Source organism: Mucor mucedo, assembly GCF_025094135.1.
Source record: "Mucor mucedo strain NRRL 3635 chromosome Unknown EV154scaffold_22, whole genome shotgun sequence".
Lineage (NCBI taxonomy): Eukaryota > Fungi > Mucoromycota > Mucoromycetes > Mucorales > Mucoraceae > Mucor > Mucor mucedo.
The window spans coordinates 27111-45710 of record NW_026252306.1 but is presented as its reverse complement, the minus strand read 5'-3'; the positions used below and the strand labels follow the sequence as shown (position 1 = coordinate 45710).

The window sequence follows — 18600 nt, the reverse complement described above, 5'->3', positions numbered from 1 at the left end:
GTATAAAAAGTTAACGAGTATCGAAGTGGGTTCACCTATGGAGAAATGGGCTGCTGATATCGCGGTTCTCCCGGAATCAACATTAGGAAAACGATACCTCTTGGTTCTAATAGACTATTTTACGAAATGGACAGTTACTGCTGCATTGGAATCATTTGACACGAAATCGGTAGCTGATGTGCTTATATTCTCAGTAATACTCATCTTTGGCAAACCGAACCAGTGGATAACAGATAATGGCAAAAATTTTATCTCGCAAGCAATGAAGGTGGTATGTGAACGAATGGGAATCAAAAAGTTAGATACCAGTGTGGAACACCCGCAGTCGGATGGCCTCATTGAAAGAATGAATCGCACGATAAAGTCGGCCTTGTCATTGTATTGTGAAAACAACCCTCAAGCATGGGATTTGTACCTACCATTTGTAACATTCAGTATCAACACTTCAGTCCAGAAGTCGACAGGATTCACTCCTTTCCAAGCCATGTTTGGACGGCAAGCGGTTTTACCAGCCTTAGCGGATTTTCCACGAGTTGACAAGATGAGTTACCAGGCCGAGGAATGGATAGCATATCTGAATCACTACCTGCCAATTATTCATGAAGAGATCCAAGTGAATATCCAGCGTAGTCAACAAAATCAACAAAAGTATTACAATCGTAATCGTAAGGAGAAGGAGAAACTCGAAGTCGGCGACAAGGTTATAAAAATTGAGATGAAGGATAACTGGAAATTTAGTGAACCAAAATTTTCGGGTCCGTGGAGGATAGTGAAACCGACTAGCAAAAATGATGATGCTTTTCTTTTAGAGTTAATTGACAATACGAAATCCAAACGAAACATAGTCAAGACTACGACGGCCAACATCAAAGACATATATAAAATCTGAATAGTTATAGATAGAGAATTTATTAGTATAGTTGATAACATCCTTTTATAAGGGGGACAATGTAAGAGTTGTGTAACTCGGTATCAGGTATTTATACCTATACCAATCACATATTAATAAAACTCAGTTTTACAACCTATCTTATTCCACTACCTCTTACACAACTGTTACACTACCTTTTTTCCTTTCTTTGGGTTTTTCCCCCAAACTCCCGACTGTTTTTCTCCCCTTTTTCTATAAAAGGGGCCCCTAAAAACAAATAAACATTTCTTCAGTCAGTGTCGTGATCGAGGCTATATACTTAATATATGACTCTATCTACACTTCTTAAATCTTCCATTTGATAATCCTAAATATAATTCTTATTGGTACTTTATATTAAATACTGATCATTTACTTTATGTACAGGCTTGATCTCATATCATCCTTCATACAAGTATAAGGCATACATCAATATTATAATGATTGTTTTGACTTTGCAGTATATACCATATTTAGTAATTCGGACTGTTCTTTTTTTTTTTTTTTTTTTTTGCGCGGCCAAGCGAAGCGCAGGTCGAAGCAACAGACATGTATGAGTATAATAAACACCTACTGAGCTGATAGGGGCTGTAAGTCCCGACCAACACAGTACATAAAACATTGAGTGAAAAAAATTGATTAGCATTGAATGAGCTGGGAGGGGCTGTAGGTCCCAACCTACACAGTACACAAAACATTAAGTGAAAAAAATAATGATTAGCATTGAATGAGCTGGGAGGGGCTGTAAGTCCCGACCAACACAGTACATAAAACATTGAGTGAAAAAAATATTGATTAGCATTGAGTGAGCTGGGAGGGGCTGTAAGTCCCGACCAACACAGTACCCAAAACATTGAGTGAAAACAATAAGGATTAGCATTGAATGAACTGGGAGGGGCTGTAAGTCCCGACCAACACAGTACATAAAACATTGGGTGAAAATAATAATGTGAGCATTGAATAGGCTGGGAAGGGCTATAAGTCCCGACCAACACAGTACACAAAACATTAAGTGAAAAAAATAATGATTAGCATTGAATGAGCTGGGAGGGGCTGTAAGTCCCGAACAACACAGTACATAAAACATTGAGTGAAAAAAATTGATTAGCATTGAGTGAGCTGGGAGGGGCTGTAAGTTCCGACCAAGGCCAAACTCTTTCTTTTGCACCAATTGTCTGATCATACCCGTTTTCACGCACGGTCAACTTTATGTTGCTTTATCACGGGTCCGTAACCCTGCTAATCTCAAAGTAATGTTACTGAAAGAGCAGTCATTTTCAACACTCACAGACAACGTTGTATTTACTGAAGTACTAACTCGAACACAAAATAAAACATAAAATATTCATTATCAATAAAATCTATTTTTGTCCCATTTATAAACATTGAGTGGCGTCGGTGGCCCGCTGCAGGCGCGAGATCGCCCCCAGCATGAACGTAGGTTATTTTTACCGTAGCGAAGCGAAGGTCAAAAAATTACCGAAGTGGGCTGGGGCCGCGATCTCGTTTAAATAATAACATAATGTGAAAACATATGAAGGTTACATCAGCCACGTTGAGGTGCCACAGCTACCTTTAATAAGAACTACATTTTCCCCTGAATGTTGTGCTACAAGACATACACAGTTTAAGAATGAATGTTTTTGTTATTGTTATTGACATCTCATTATGGTCTTTCTATATGGGATCATTACATCCGAGTATTATCTGGATAAATCTACCCACAACCGTCATCAGCCCATCTGTGATCAATGTCTGAAATAATGTGTATATAAAGACCCCCATTTATTTGTTTAATAAAGCTTTAGTTTATTTTTGCAGTTTGATAATTTCACTTTGTTAAATTTCACATTTTTTCTTAATTCGCTATTATCACTCTCGAATTTCTCAGTCAGTCTTTACTTCACTTTGAATTTGTCATTAAGTCTCGTCTTAATCCTTATTTTTAGTTATTGAACTTAATAAGATCTTAATTATACTTGAACATAACTTCCTACTTAAATCATCAAATTAAAGATTTAGTTGTATATTACTACTCCTTCGAATTCTGCATTGAACTGATTTCGTCGCAAAAGTTATCCAAAGCTATAACCTTTTATTATTATTTCTAAATAAGTTGACTACTTTCACAGTCTGGTGCTCACTATAAATACATCTGTTATTCTTCTTTTTATTCCTTATTTTAAATTTCATACCGAATACCTTACAACACCACCACTAGTATTCGAACTTTTCGAGCTTGCACCGATCTTGCGCCAGTTCGAACGAAGCTCGAACCGAGTTTTTGTACTCGAGCTTGCGCCACTTTTTTTGGGTTCGAGCGAGCTTCGATCGATGCTCGCTCGGCTAAAATGTCGATAGTAGTCACTTTAAAGTTAAGGTCCTTGAAAGACTACAGATGGCATTTCCCCTTGATTTTAATCTTTTCTTCCCTTTACCATTTTTTTTTTTTTATGCTCTAATAATTCCAATTAAAATGCTTTGGACTTTTATTTAATTGTACAACCAACAAACAAATTTACCATAGAAAATGAAACAGTGTTGCACACTATACCCAACTAAGCCAATTTTTTACAGCAACCATAGTTGTCGTGAAACGTCGATGTCATCGGTTCACTCATCGGTGTTATAATATTTACACAACCATTATGACTAACATTATGCAATGTGATAATATGACTAACAATCCTTCACCATGACATTCAGACTGTAATAACTAGAAAACTCAATTACTATAAATATAACCCACTATTTCTCTTAATAAACGTTATCTTATTCTTATCTCAAAAAGTCTAGTTCCTGTTTATTGTAATAAATATATTTCACTTATATTTATTATGAGAGCCTGTATATACCACCCCTCTTTTTCCAAATATAGTAATTACCACCCCTGTTCGGTCGCACCGGACAGTAGATGTCCGGTGGAAGTGGATCACTTTCTACGCATTTATTAGGCTCAATTGTGGATCACTTTCTACGCATTTATTAGGCTCCTTTGTGGATCACTTTATACGCATTTATTAGGCTCATTTGTGGATCACTTTATATGCATTTTTTAGGCTCATTGTTGGATCACTTAATACTTATTTTTTAGGCTCATGTATAGTGTATTTTTGGATCACTTAATACTTAATTTTTAGGCTCATGTACAGTCCCCTCCAAGATAAAAGTATCATTTTACAACTCCGCGATACATCACAGATGTATGATTAATATACTTTGAAGGATATACTCGACATTCAAATATTTAAAATTAGTGAGATGTATATGGAATCCATAAGGAACCTTTACTAAATGTGTTCATACAATTTTTTACAAAAAAAAATAAAAATCCATTTTTTTCATTTACTCAATAATCGATGGGCTATCCTTTACTTCGGATCACATCCTTCATTCGTTTTGGCATTGAATCGATTAACTTATTAATCTTTTCAAAGCCCATTAAGTTCCATTCAGATTCTACGAGAATCCTCAATGATTCTATGTTTCGAACATACTCAAAACGTCTTTCTTTTGCTCGTTTCAAGATCATCCAAAGATTCTCGATTGGGTTCAAATCTGGTGATTGAGGTGGCCAATTCAATCGAAGAATTTGGTGATTGTCTTTCCATTTACGAGCAACTTTTGCAGTATGGATTGGAGCATTATCCTCCATCAATACTGGTGTGCTGCAGCTGTTGTAAAAATCCAACAACACTGGTTCATAAACCTGCTTTATGAAGTCGTTGCTAGATCGCTGGCCTTTGTTGAAAAAACCCAAACTGGTTCGACGATTATAGGTTATTCCTCCCCAAATAGACAGCGACGACCTTCCACTCTTAAATGTTGGTGCTAAACAACTAGGAAGCATTTGTTCCTTTGGGCCTCGTCGAATTCTAATAGGACAAGAAGAACTGCAAGTTTGGAAGCTGCATTCATCTGTCCAGATTACTCGACGCCAGTCTTCCAAAGTCCAACTTTCGTGGTCCCTGGAAAACTGAAGACGTCTTTTCCTCTGTTCCTCGTTCACAAAAGGCTTTTTCTTCGCGATACGGCTTCTCAAGTTGAGGCGGCGAAGCTCTTTTCTAAAGGTGTTCTTTGTAGCATTAACCGCCACATTAGCCATGATCTCGGCAAGAGTACTTCGTCTATGAGTAATCACATAGTATCGTAAGGCTCGTCTGTCTCTTTCAGTAAAGATCGTACGTCTACCAGTGCCTTTTTTTCTCTCAAATGAACCTGATTTCTCACAACGTTCAATCGCACGCTTAATTGCAGCATGGGTAAACTTCAGTTCGCGAGCAATTTGGGCAATAGTTACGCCTTCATTCTTTTTCGCGACTGCATAGGCTTTTTGAGTGGGACTTAATTGAGGCATTGTAAAGATCTTTATTTTTAAAAATGAGAAACTTAACGAATAAAAGCTTTCTTATTTCGGGGGGTCCTTTGAAGAAAATGACGCGGATTTGCAAAATGATACTTTTATCTTGGAGGGGACTGTACAGTGTATTTTTGGATCACTTAATACCTATGTTTTAGGCTCGTGTACAGTGTATTTTTGGATCACTTAATACCTATGTTTTAGGCTCACTATATTTTCATACATATGAATCTTCCAAACATAGTTTGGTGATGAGATATTGGTAAATGGGAGAGACATCTTCAATATATTGTACATAGGCAAAATCTGGTCTCCATACACCATCAGACGTATCCCATAAAACCTTAAGGTTTTCAAGAAGGTCCTTACTCTCCAACATAGCCCACTCAGCTCTCTTCTTGGCGTTTACCGCCTCATAACTGATTTGTTTCCTTATTTGCTTCTTAAGTTTTTTTTCGTCGACTTTCAAAACAGAATTTCTATCGGCCTTCTTTTGCTGCTGGCGGATATAGTATGCAAGCCTTCCACCTTGGTCAGGACGCCCATGCTTGACACCAACGATTACAATATGGTGTTTGACCTTCAAGTGCTTGATCAGGGATGATCTCGAGTTGAACGTCTTATGGCACTTAGCACATGTCAACTTGTCTTTAATTAATGTGTCATCAACATCTTCGACATCAACTTCCTCAAGTGATACTTCATTCTTTGACTGGTTCAATTTTATGAAGAGTGTCTCGATTAAAGGATTTCTTGGGGCTACTTCTACTCTTTTAGGAACAATAAGACGCTCGCCTTCAGCAATACTTTCTTGATTGTTCATTTATATAATCGTTGTAAATTGTAAAATGGAAAAAGCAAAATGGTACCTAAATCCCCCCGCCCCTCCTCAAACAATTATTCGGACCTGGTTCATAGGCCTAAAAAATTGGTATTAAGTGATCCAAAAATACACTGTACATGAGCCTAAAATCTAAGTATTAAGTGATCCAAAAATACACTGTACACGAGCCTAAAAAATAGGTATTAAGTGATCCAAAAAAACATTATAAATGAGCCTAATAAATGGGTGTTAAGTGATCCAACAACGAGCCTAATAAATGGGTATAAAGTGATCCACTTCCACCGGACATCTACTGTCCGGTGCGACCGAACAGGGGGGGTAATTACTATATTTGGAAAAAGAGGGGGTGGTATATACATTTTTTCTTTATTATATCTCTTAAACTCTAAGCCTCACTTCCGGCACTCTATTCGACTACCGACTTCATACTTATTTTATGGTGGAGTAGCTGCTCTTTTCCTGCGCCGCTGCCTATATCTAACTATCTAACTATCTCTGATCTCTAACTCTCTGTATTTACCTTATACATCGCTCTCTCAGTCCCCAAATGACTACTCCTATTCCTACTCCTACTCCTGTTCCTGCAGATCCGCTTGCAGCCAATCAAGACGTCCATGATGGCCGAACAACGTGTCAATAATACCGCACTTGTTCCTCCTTTCCAACCCGGCCAAGATATTACTGCTTGGATCAAACAATTCCATCTGGCTGCTAAAGCTCTTGGTATGAACAATGAAGGAAGCCGCAACATGCAATTGTTGAAATATTTACCTCAAGAAGCCACCGACTGGTTGTTACGCGTTGCCAACTTGACTAGCGCTAAGGATGTTCGTTCTAAGCTTGAAAGTGTCTATGGTATCGACCCTCTGCTACAAAAGACATTGTGCCGTCGAAAGCTTGAAGCTCTTAAACAAGGTACCCGCCGCGTAGCTGAATACCGCATGAACTTTGAAACCATTGTTGAGGACTTCCCTGAATCTCACACTTTACCAGATGATGTCTTAAGACATATCTTTTTTGCCAATCTTCGAGTTGAGCTCCGTAACGCGTTGATGTCTATAATTGCTTCAGAAGATACTTAGAAGACTCTGGCTACTGCCGCTGCTATTCGTGAATCTGTCCTACATCTTGGTAACGATCATTTTCTCGGAGCTCCACATTTCACCGCTCCTGCTGAAACTGGCCCTTCGGAACCCACGCCTATGGATATCGATGTTATCCAACATCAACGCCGTACCAACCAGGGTAAAGATCAAGACCCAATGCGTCGTTGGGCTGAGGATGGTCAACCTATTTGTGGCCATTGCAACGCTATTGGTCATTTAACCAAGAAATGCCGATCCCAAAGTAACAATCGGGGTAATAACTCTGGTCGTAATCAATGGAAGCCTAAACAAGTCCATGGCATTGACTCATCGTCTCCATCCACTCCTGCTCCACTACCCACTAACAGTACGTGTTCGACAGTACGCTATGTAAGCTCAATTGACATGCCCAACTACGCTGTTATACCCATTGATGATGATCCGGTATACACCTTCCCTGGTGTCCATAGTATTTCGATTGCTACATCTTCCTCAGCTGCTACACCTCGAGTTACAGTTCGTTTCGGTAGCATTACTGCAGCCGCCCTGATTGACACTGGTGCATCTGTAACGGTAATGCGTTTATCTCTTGCTGAATCACTTAACTTACAATATGATGAACTGTACAAGATTTCTTTTACCACGGCCAACAACCAGCCGAATCAATCCCTCGGTGTCGCTAAGGTTTCCTGTCTGATAGGTGAACTGGCGGTTGTGCTCACTTGTCATATTGTACATGAGTTAGCTCATGAAGTAATTATCGGATACCCGGATTTGAAGGCTCTTTGTGCTGTGATCGATACCGCTTCCAACGAAGTCCGTATCCCCAAGGCTATCTCTGGTGACTCCTCTGGTGTTCCTCCGTCTGGTGTCCCCGTGGTTGCTAAGGTGTGTTCAATGGCTACTACTCTCCGTCTACCAGGGTTCCATCACGCATATGTTGATATCAAGGGTCCTGCAAACCGACTCGCGTTCGTATCTACCCCACAAGACGTGACCTTGGAAAAACTCTTGTCTGTTGCTGCTGGCGTTGTCCAATTTGATTCTTCTGGCATGGCCACAGTAAAAATAGCTAATTTAAACACCACTGATGTTATTATAAATAAAGGTCAGCATATCGCTTCTTACGAGTATTTACCTTCGTTTTTTGAACTACATTCTATTTCTTCTAAAATTCTTTCTCAGTCTAGTCCTCCTTCAGATCCTAAGTCTTCACCTAGTACGTCTACTGCATCTCTTGATTTCACACCTTCCATATGTGAAGGTCTGTCTGGCTCTGAGGCTGGTGCTTTGAAAGATCTTTTGGGTGAATATTCAGATTGTTTTGCTTCAAAAGCCTCATCGGTGACTCCCTTGGTGCAACATCACATCGACACTGGTGACCATCGGCCACTATCGTTAGCCCCTTATCGTGTATCTGCTGCCGAAAACGATACTATTGCTGGTCTACTCGAGGACATGTTGGAACAAGGTATCATTCGCGAGAGTAATTCGCCCTGGGCTTCAGGTGTTGTGCTGGTTACCAAACATGATGGCTCTCCAAGATTTTGTGTCGACTACCGCCGCATTAATGCTATTACCACCCGGGATGTATATCCTTTATCTCAAATTGATGATACGCTCCATAGTCTCGGTAATGCTCGTATATTCTCCACGCTGGATCTCACTTCATCATACTGGCAAATCGAACTTGACGAGGAAAGTATCCCTAAATCCGCATTCATCTGTCGTAATGGTCTCTATGAATTCGTTCGTATGCCATTTGGCCTCTGTAACGCACCTGCCACCATGCAGCGTCTGATGGATTCTATACTGGCTGGTTTAAAATGGCAATGTTGTTTGGTATACTTAGATGATATTGTAATTTTCTCACCCTCTTTTGATCAACATATTCAGGATCTTCGTTCGGTTTTCTCTCGTCTTCGTGCAGCACATTTATCTATCAACTTGCGCAAATGTAAGTTTGGAACCGATCGTATCTCTTTCCTTGGATATGTTATCTCGCCTACCGAGTTACACACCGATCCTGAAAAGATTCGAGCTGTGTCTTTTTTTTGTGCTAAAACCACATAATAAATGCTACTGTCGACAAAAGGAAAGATGTTTCACGGATAAAAGATCGGGAATAAGTAACCCGGCTTTATGGAAATTTCTTCATTACAACACAACTCTAGGCTCCGACCAATGAGAGATCAGAGAATTTAAGGAACAATAATAAATCAAGAACAGCTATCTTACGATCTTCAATAAACCAAATGAATGGTCCATCATATAAAATTACGATGGATCTGAGCTGTCAAAAATACAAGCCACAATATCTTCAATTTTCTATAAATATCAGGGCAAACCTGCCCGTCTAGTTAGCTCTTAATCAATTTTTATACAAATAAATCGACAAGACTTATAATTGTATTCTCTTTGTTTTTTTATCTATTTTTTTCTGTAAAACTATTCTCTCTTAAAGTCTACTTTTACTACAGTTCTGATGTCGTACTTATAATTCATATCACCTCCGATCACCTATAAAATAGAATTAATAATTCAATTAAATAAAGGCATCTTTTGTCTACTCTACATTTATTTTATATACTAAAATATTAGACTCTGTGACCATGTCTGTAGTTGGAAAAAAATTAATTAAAATGTTGAGGAGAGGGCCGGTAGGCCCTCCTAGAAAAATTTAAAAGTCGGATCGTCGACAAATAATTGAATTTAAGAGATGAATTAGATACTTTATTGAGGCTTATATGTACAATATTTTCTTTTAGAGCTTCCGGGGCAGATATTGCTATGGCAAAGTGCACATGTTCTTGTTTTTTTTCGCTTAGGGTTTGATTCACACATTACAGTGGGTGGTGGTGTATTGGAATAAAGGAGTCGATGTTTTCGTGACGTTGTATGTGATGGGCTTAAAGGTAGATTCATAAGGTTTTGAGGCATAGGGTTTTGAGGCATAGGGTTTTGAGGCATAGGGTTATGAGGCATAGGGTTATGAGGCATAGGGTTATGAGGCATAGGGTTATGAGGCATAGGATTTTGAGACATAAGGTTTTGAGACATAGGGTTATGAGGCATAGGGTTTTGAGACATAAGGTTTTGAGACATAAGGTTTTGAAGCATAAGATTTTGAGGTAGGCGAGATGGAAACATGTTATTTGGGTGCATAGAATAGTTAAAATTGGGAGGCATATTGGAGTTTTGTGCATAGATGTATTGAGATGGCATAATTTTAGGAAGAGGTTTGGATGTCGACGAAGCGTTATCTTGTTGATGTATTTCTTTTGAGTTTTGAATATTTGGCATGATTGTTTGTCCTGGTAATAGGAGGAAACGATTAGCTTCTTCGAGTGGTCTTTTTTCGTATGATTCTTTAATCAAGGTAGAAGCAGAGTCAACTCTTTCTTTGTTTAAAATTACTGAGTTGAGATATCTGCTTTGATCCTCTCTTTGATTAAAGTAATGACGTAGATTTTCTGGTGTTTTGTAAAAAATATTTTTTTTCTTGCCATCATTACACTGCTGAGACCATAAGATGGTGAAATCTTGCCATGTTTTTTCAGAGAACACTTGATTTGCAAGCGAAGGATTATTTCTTCGTAATAACAGATACAACTCCATTTCTTCTTCAGTATGAACTGGAGTAACGGCTATCTTTGTTCCTAGCATATAAGAGAGATACAGATGTTGCAAACCACCAAAAACGGACTTGTTTCTGTTTGTAACTTGTACAGTTGGACTGACACATAGAACTAGCTTGCTTTTGACGGTCATACTTTCGAATTTCTGATAGCAGTTACCATTATCATAGTTTGTAGTATTACGTTGCATATGATATGTGTCAATAAGCTGTTCTGGCATACGACAAATACCGAACGTTTCTGAAGATGCGGCAAGAAAGAGTGTATTTCCACTTGAATCACTATAGGAGGGCAATACATTTTGTTTCATTTCAGCCCTGAGAAAATTAATCGCTTGGTTGATCCAAGGCGAGAAATGGGTCTTGTGAATAACGCCGTATCTGTTTTTTGACCCAACCTAAATTAAAAATCAAGGTGACATTAGATGAAGTACTCATAAGTACTATTAATTATTTTTATAGCAGCTTACTGTTATGTTGTGACGGAGACGGTAATCTGCTAAGACACAGTCGGTAAGAGCGGGACTGGCATTGAAGGACGAGAATTTTCGGATGATATTCTGATGGACACCTCCTTCAACAGAATTTGTGCCTCTCACGCATCTGTACACCTGAAGACCATTTTGATCTTTGCTCATTCGATAGTACCAAGAGACACCAGGAGGATCCGAGACATGCCCAAGTCGAATGGCTTCAAGTACCATGTTTGACACCTTCCAAGCCTTTTTGTCAAAAAGCTTGTTTCCAGAGACAGAACAAATGGCATTTCCATACACCTCAAAAAGCTTTTTCACGACAGGGTATAGCTCGGATGGACTGGGGACATATCGTCTAACTCTCTTGAGCACCCAGTCGGAATTTTTCACCATCATTTTTTCTAGAGATATGTTTCTAGTTTTCAAGTATTCCGTCACAAGTCTTTCATCTTCCGGGTCATTTACAAACAAGACATCTCTAAACTTTCTTGAGAATTCTTTGGAAAATCCATGCGTTTTTTGAATCGGGATCATATCCATGAGATGGAAAACATCTTTAAGTACTCTTGATGGTAAAATGTTTTGAGCATCAGAGTTGTTTAAGCTGGTATCCAGAGTTTCTTCAGGGCGATTTGCATGATTACTTGTATTTTCAAGACAATCTTCACTAGCAATAAAAAGCTGGTAATGATTTAAATCAATTACAACTTCAAAAGGTGTGTCACCAAAATCACTCAGGGATTTGTTGTTGGTGTTGTCGAAAGAGTCAATCATCGTGGTACCAGGAATAGCAATTTTTGTTATCTTAATTACCGCTTTGTTCTTCATACTATGCATTGTGTCAGTAGGCACCGTAGTGTAACCAAAAGCACAAGCTGGTTTGCTTCCTTTGACATGAACAGATACAAAGGTATTTGGGTTAGGATTTTCAAAAATTTGAGTACCAATTGGAGTAACATGTTGTAAAAAATTGAATATTTCCAATGATACATAGGCATCGCATGCGGCATAGTTGATTTGATTTTCTGACAGACTGGTGGAGCACCAATCACTAAGTCTTGGTGAATTGCTATCTTTGGGTAATTTCTTTTTAAGAACGGCGGAACAAATAAAATCCAGCCCAACGTTTGCTTTTTCAATTGCACCTTTGCTCTTACAATAAGTCCCCAATTCTAACTTCCCATGACCCTCGCTCAGCTTGAAGTCTCGCTCCAATTTTTTCATATCTCCACCAACTGCCCGGCCAATTTTAATTATTTTATCATCAACTAAAAAGATCTTCAATGCCTTTGGAAAATTGTTTTCGTTAAACTTGTTCAATCTTATAAGCCAGACGTTATTTTCGTGAGCAATTTGAACCAGAGCCACTTTACCAATTGAAAATGGAGACCGGTTGAAGTACCATTCACAATCAAATCCAACGCATAATGGGCCACGATCTTCAGATATCTTAATCAGATCATTGAGTACTGAATTAATAGCTGTCAGATTATCTAAAACACAGACTTTGACATCTAAAGGAAGGGTATACATCGGAAGAGCCAGATCAGTTTGCACCATTTGATCAGTTTCATTTAAAATTTCTGCGTTGTCTTGATGCTGGTTTTCATTAGAAGTGCTTGCAGCAGCAATTTCTTTTCCCTTGCCCTTTTGATCAATTTTTTTTTTTTGAATAGTGTGAAACATTTTCTTTCAATGTTGGGATCACAGACTCGAGAAATTTTTGATCTGCAGTAACATTATCAGTGAAGACAAACTTTGGGAGATTGCAACCATAGATATTGTAGCTTTCAATCAATTTATCGTAGACAGGTTGAAGATGACTATGAGCTTTAGTCGGAACTAAAGCTTGGGCCCGAATTTCTTCATATTCGTTACACACTGTATAGAGAGCACCAAAAACAGAAACACCATTGATTTTTCCCATATGATCCAAAATCTTGAAAGAGTGATCGGCTTTAAGAACTTCTCCACCCAATGACGATGTCATTTGGTCCATGAAAGGCCGAAGATCATTTATGATCGAGCAATATACAAAACTAAGATAACTTGCGGAGGGAATTGATCCGGCGTAATGTTCCTTGTCACCAAATGAAGAAAACTCGGTACTCTCTGTGGCTTTTGTATTCCATAATCCCACCAACGTGTTGTTTTGTGTGTGCTTTAACGAGTCAAGATAACGAAGCTCGATTTCGTCGTGTCTAAGAGTATGGAATTCTCTTAAAAGGCGACTGACCTTGCTTGGACCAAGAGAATTTTGTGCACCAGCCCTCAGCAGCTTACCCAAATCTTTAGATATTCCTGATCTGTGGGTCAAATGAGCAGGGAAATCCAGCTGAAATCTGATAGGCAGCTGCTCAATTATTCGTTTGTCAGATCCAATACATGTACCATGCTCCTTGTTTGGACATTCGTAACGATATGTCATCAAGTAAAAATTTCTAAAAAAAAATAGTTAGATACACCAGATTTAATATAAATATGTATACCGGGGAACAAATAACTTACTCATGCACATCCACAATTTTTCGCGCCTTGGGGTCATCCAAAAAACTTTTCTTGTTCAAGGGGTTTGTGCAACCTGGAGTTACGCACTTCAATTTATCATCTCTAGTATTTAACAATGCATGAGGCAGCCAAATAAATACTTTAGGCAAATAAAGGGCTTCCGGGGAGGGCCTTTTTGACAAGGCGAAGTTTGACATCATAGGATTGATCCAGTATGTACCGTTCTTGTACGGATTACGCACATCACATTCTAATTGGATTTTTTGAAGATACTTATCCAATGGACCACCCTTGGTGATTTTGCCTGCATCTTCATCAATATTCAAAAACTCTTCTTCAGTTATTTCATACTCCTCTTCCACAATCGCACTGTAAAATATACAGTTAATCTAAAGTCCCAATTATTTATATAGGCCTAATCTATAAACTCTTACTCGTCGGTGCTTTCTTCATCCACAAGGTAATGTATTCCTTCGACCTCGGACGTAGCGCTTTGCTATAATTAGAAAATATGTTTTTAGCTTGATTCGACTAAAATAATGTTGGGAGTTTACCTCAACTTGTACACTGTTTGGTATTATGGAATCTCCGGAAGATGTGGATACTTCAGGTTCATCCAACGACCCTTCATGGACAAGAGATCCATCTAGGGTACTTTGATCATCAATTACTTCACATTTTTTTGATAAAAAATTCAGAATTGATGTATTCCTCTTGGGAAGAGTAGACTTTCCAAGACTTTTTTTTGTCGGTTTCATTTAATATGTAATTGAAGAGAGAAAAGTGTTATGTACAGCATTTAAATCAACATTTATAGTGATTGATCCTCGTGGCAATATCCACTGCGGGTACGAAAGTTACAGAAAATACAGACATTTAATTGGCTCTGAATCTCAACTTACAGAAATTTAAGAGAGAAGATTGGCTTGAGATTGAAATTTACAGAATTTATTAAAATTTGGTTGGGTGAAAAAACTACAGCCATAAGGAGAGAGCCAAATATTATTGTCACACTTATTTTAGTAGAAACTCCGTATCAATTATAAAACTTATTCAGAATCTCAATTTAATAAAGATCATCTTTTTACTACTTCATTACTAGTCTACATAACTATATCTATTATAAATCTTCTGACAATTGGTAGCACCAGTAAAAATATAATATTGAAATCGATCATTCTGTGCGAATGTCGTCGTCGTCAAGTAGTGATAAAAACATATTCGAGTATCCTACACATATAATTCAAGAAATAATCAAAGAAATCAAACGAAAATTAACAGTAACAGAACAAAAAACATTGGAAGAATTCATTACAACCAGAGGAATTATAATAGATAATAAACATAAACACACTAATTATAGCAAAACAGACAAGCTTACAATATATAAAGGAATTCACACAGTATTAAAACAATTTAAAGATTACAAAATTCAAAATCAAAAACCCATAAACGAGGACATTGAAATGGAGAATACAAATCAACCTCCAAAAACATACGCCGAAGGTGATATTATGCAACTCTTAACGGCTTTATTGCAACAACAACAATTACAGCAACCATCACAGCAATCTGATAATGGGCATGTTAAAATCCCAACACCACCCTTGTATGATGGAACAAGAGATGTGACCAAAATTGATAATTGGTACACATCTGTGGAACATTATTTAAACTTTAACAAATTTGACAAATCCCGATGGGTAACTTACGCCATATCATTACTAACTGATCATGCACGCTTGTGGTACTATAGAGTCAAGAAAACATATGATTTAACAACATGGGAAATGTTTAAAGCCCACGAGGCTTTTTCAAACCAAACCTCCGTTTCGGTAAAAATTTTGACCTTCGCTGCGCTGCGGTAAATTTTTGACCTGCACTATGGTTCGGTACGCTGCGCTTTGAAAAAGCCTCGTGCTGCCGCAGGCCTGTTTTTGAAATCAAAAACTTAACATATATTTATTAACCATGAAGCCCACGCGCCATTATAACTTAATCTACACTGCTGATTATCAGTTTGACACTGGAGAAAACTTTGATGTTTCTCATTATATGTTTAAATAAAAGACGATATCCCTAGACCCAGGCTAGAAAGTTGATCTACGCAAAAAGTATTAGTTGTTTATATATCTGATTAACTATTTTATGCGCAATGTTTTTGCTTCATAACGAAAGGCTTCATAATCCAAAATATTAATTTCAAAGGCGACCCCTCCATCGACCTAAAACAAACAATTTTTCAGTTCTTCTCGAATAATAACATACTGTTTGTGAAAACGTGTTCATACACTGTTTCTCTAACCTCGATAATATAATGTTTAATGCTATTGGCTGCTATACTGGGGCGAAGGGTAACCTTTGCCACAAAACCTCCATAGTTACTTTTTTTTGAATGTCTTTTTCAGTAAAAGTCACTTTTATATTATGACTCTCTCCAAAATAGTCAATTTTTATATAAACTCTTTTTTCAGTTTAATGCTTAATGTTATGGGTCGTATTCTTAGAAGGAGGGTTTTTCGCAGCCTCTTATTTTGTACCTCTGCTAAAAAATATTACGAAGTAAAAAAAAATAACGCTTTAAAAACATAGGGCTGTAAAAAAATTCACAGTATTAAAAAAAATTATACTTTAAGATATTATGCTGTAGAAAAAAAAAAGGTACATTGTTTTTCAGAAGGTAACAATTTCATGCTAATACTATGGGCCGTATTCTTGGGTGGAGGGGTTCCCCCTCCCCCCAAACCCCCCACCCCTCTTGCGGGGGAAACCCCCGCACCCCCAATTTTTTTTATCACTGCTTAAAAGTTACACTGCTAAAAAAAAAAAAAAATACTGTTTTATACGATATAAGCTCTTTCATGCTAATACTATGGGCCGTATTCTTGGGGGGAGGGGTTCCCCCTCCCCCCAAACCCCCCACCCCTCTTGCGGGGGAAACCCCCGCACCCCCATTAAAAATTCTAACTTTTGTAACTTTTGTGACTGAAAATTAGCTCGCCTTGTGACTGCGTAGTTACGATTCCTATTATTTTTATATAATAATATGGATATAGAATTTAAGCCGAAATATACTTTGCAATCGACAAGAGATAGACTCTTTGAACTTAAACAAACATCATCAGTCCAACAATATATCAATGACTTTCAAAATATTTTATTAGAATTGAATATCGCTGAGGATGAAGCAATGGACAAATTTTCGCGTGGTCTTAAGGATCAGGCACGTACACATGTATTATTGAAGGATCCCATCGATCTGGAAAGTATGTACCAATGTGCCCGAACATTTGAATCAGCCATACAATACAACCACTCTGCTCCTATTTCAAATCAGTCAGTTCCACCAACAAATGTTATTTTGGATGACCCCATGGATCTTTCTGTCGCCGCATTAAAGGAGCAAAATAAAATGTTACTCAATCTACTCAGCAGACAAAAATCACCCAATTTCAACAACAAAAACACTAACGCTTCTATTGTATGTTTTTACTGTAACAAAGTGGGACATAAAAAACACGAATGCCGTAATAAAAAATGGGATGAAAATCGTGGTATATTTCAAGCCAAACGATCAACTAATAACTATCGTACACAACAATCTCGTCCTACCATGAATAATTCACATCCAAAACCTAATAATTTTCGCCAACAGCTTAATGCTTTATTGGATGCTTATGACCCTCTTCATAATAATGGAAATAACAATCATAATGCAAAATCTTCTACCGCTGACACTTATCTTGATAATAAAAGTTTAATTGACTTATCTGATTTTGATAGTCAAGATTCTTATTCGTATCCTGTCCTAGCACCTAAAAGCATTGCTGAAACTCATAACTGCCTATCTCTTGACTGGTCCTTCTTAAACAATTTGGATAATGCTTCAAATGGGTTACCTCTATACCATGCCATGGTGGGTGGATCTAATTTTAAAGTTCTCATTGATAGTGGTGCCAGTACAAATTATGTTCATCCCAAATTAATATCACATGCATTAAATATTAACAATGTTGACAACCAAGCAGTTGAAACGGCGGATGGAAAGCAGTCTAATATCAACAAGCGAATTACATTTCGTATGTTTCTAGGCGATAAGCATGAACACCAAGAGGTTATATCGGCTTATGTATTTGAATCCAAATTTGACATCATTCTTGGTCGTAAATGGTTGAAAGATACTGCACCATTACCGGATTGGTTTGACGATACATGGGAAATCAAAGGTAAAAACACTAACAAAACAATTAAAATTCATCCTATCAAAATAGCAAATACAAGATCGATAAACACTATAAAAACTATTTCACACAAAGATACTACTAATCCCAATGACACTTTCAATGTTGACTACCTAGCCTCAGCTACGCAAGTGGCTCGATGGTTTAAAAAGGAACAAATAGAAGAATGTTTCGTAGTAAATTTTATAGATGAAGCCACTGGCAATAATGCAACAATCACTCCCATATCACCGATCTCAGCAGCCAATTTGCAATTAGATAAGGAATGGAAAGAAGAATTTGCTAAATTATACCCATACGCTTTTAAGGGTGATGTTACAGAATTACCACCACATAGACATACCAGAGATATTATTGTTACTGATCCACAAAATGCTCCGCCTATTTATCATCAACCATATCGTATGAGTCCACTTGAACTTACTGAATTGAAGAAACAACTAGCTGATTTAGAAAAGAAAGGATTAATTGTACCAACAGCATCCCCTTACGGATTCCCAATTTTATTTGTACGAAAGGCTGGAGCCAAAAATTCTGAT

At 37.8% G+C, this 18600-nt stretch overlaps 4 protein-coding genes across 4 annotated transcripts; 2 read left to right on the top strand and 2 right to left on the bottom strand.

Moving 5' to 3' along the window:
• Nucleotides 1-5487: 5487 nt before the first annotated feature.
• On the bottom strand, nt 5488-6093 carry EV154DRAFT_478995 (uncharacterized protein; the record flags this gene model as incomplete). The annotated part of the gene is made up of 1 exon (XM_051598227.1): nt 5488-6093. The coding sequence occupies one exon, from the start codon at nt 6091-6093 to the stop codon at nt 5488-5490; it is 606 nt and encodes a 201-aa protein (XP_051460113.1).
• Nucleotides 6094-6725: 632 nt separating this feature from the next.
• Nucleotides 6726-9328, top strand: EV154DRAFT_581876 (uncharacterized protein; the record flags this gene model as incomplete). The annotated part of the gene is made up of 4 exons (XM_051606657.1): nt 6726-7145; nt 7197-7668; nt 7900-8463; nt 9300-9328. 4 exons carry the CDS (start codon nt 6729-6731, stop codon nt 9326-9328), a joined length of 1482 nt encoding a protein of 493 aa, XP_051460112.1.
• Nucleotides 9329-9811: 483 nt separating this feature from the next.
• Nucleotides 9812-11918, bottom strand: EV154DRAFT_581873 (uncharacterized protein). Its single transcript, XM_051606656.1, has 2 exons — nt 11307-11918; nt 9812-11234 (listed from the first exon to the last, which is right to left on the bottom strand). Exons 1-2 carry the CDS (start codon nt 11850-11852, stop codon nt 9933-9935), a joined length of 1848 nt encoding a protein of 615 aa, XP_051460111.1. The 5' UTR covers nt 11853-11918; the 3' UTR covers nt 9812-9932.
• A 2984-nt stretch (nt 11919-14902) lies between these two features.
• Nucleotides 14903-15722, top strand: EV154DRAFT_500490 (uncharacterized protein). Its single transcript, XM_051600595.1, has one exon. It carries the CDS (start codon nt 15008-15010, stop codon nt 15686-15688), a length of 681 nt encoding a protein of 226 aa, XP_051460110.1. The 5' UTR covers nt 14903-15007; the 3' UTR covers nt 15689-15722.
• The last annotated feature ends 2878 nt before the right edge of the window (nt 15723-18600 follow it).

Coding starts and splice junctions, on each gene's coding strand:
- EV154DRAFT_581873 (XM_051606656.1), bottom strand. CDS start 11,852: ATGGATATGATCCCGATTCAAAAAACGCATGGATTTTCCAAAGAATTC. Junction 11,235..11,306: donor GTCTCCGTCACAACATAACA/GTAAGCTGCTAT, acceptor TTTTTAATTTAG/GTTGGGTCAAAAAACAGATA.
- EV154DRAFT_500490 (XM_051600595.1), top strand. CDS start 15,008: ATGTCGTCGTCGTCAAGTAGTGATAAAAACATATTCGAGTATCCTACA.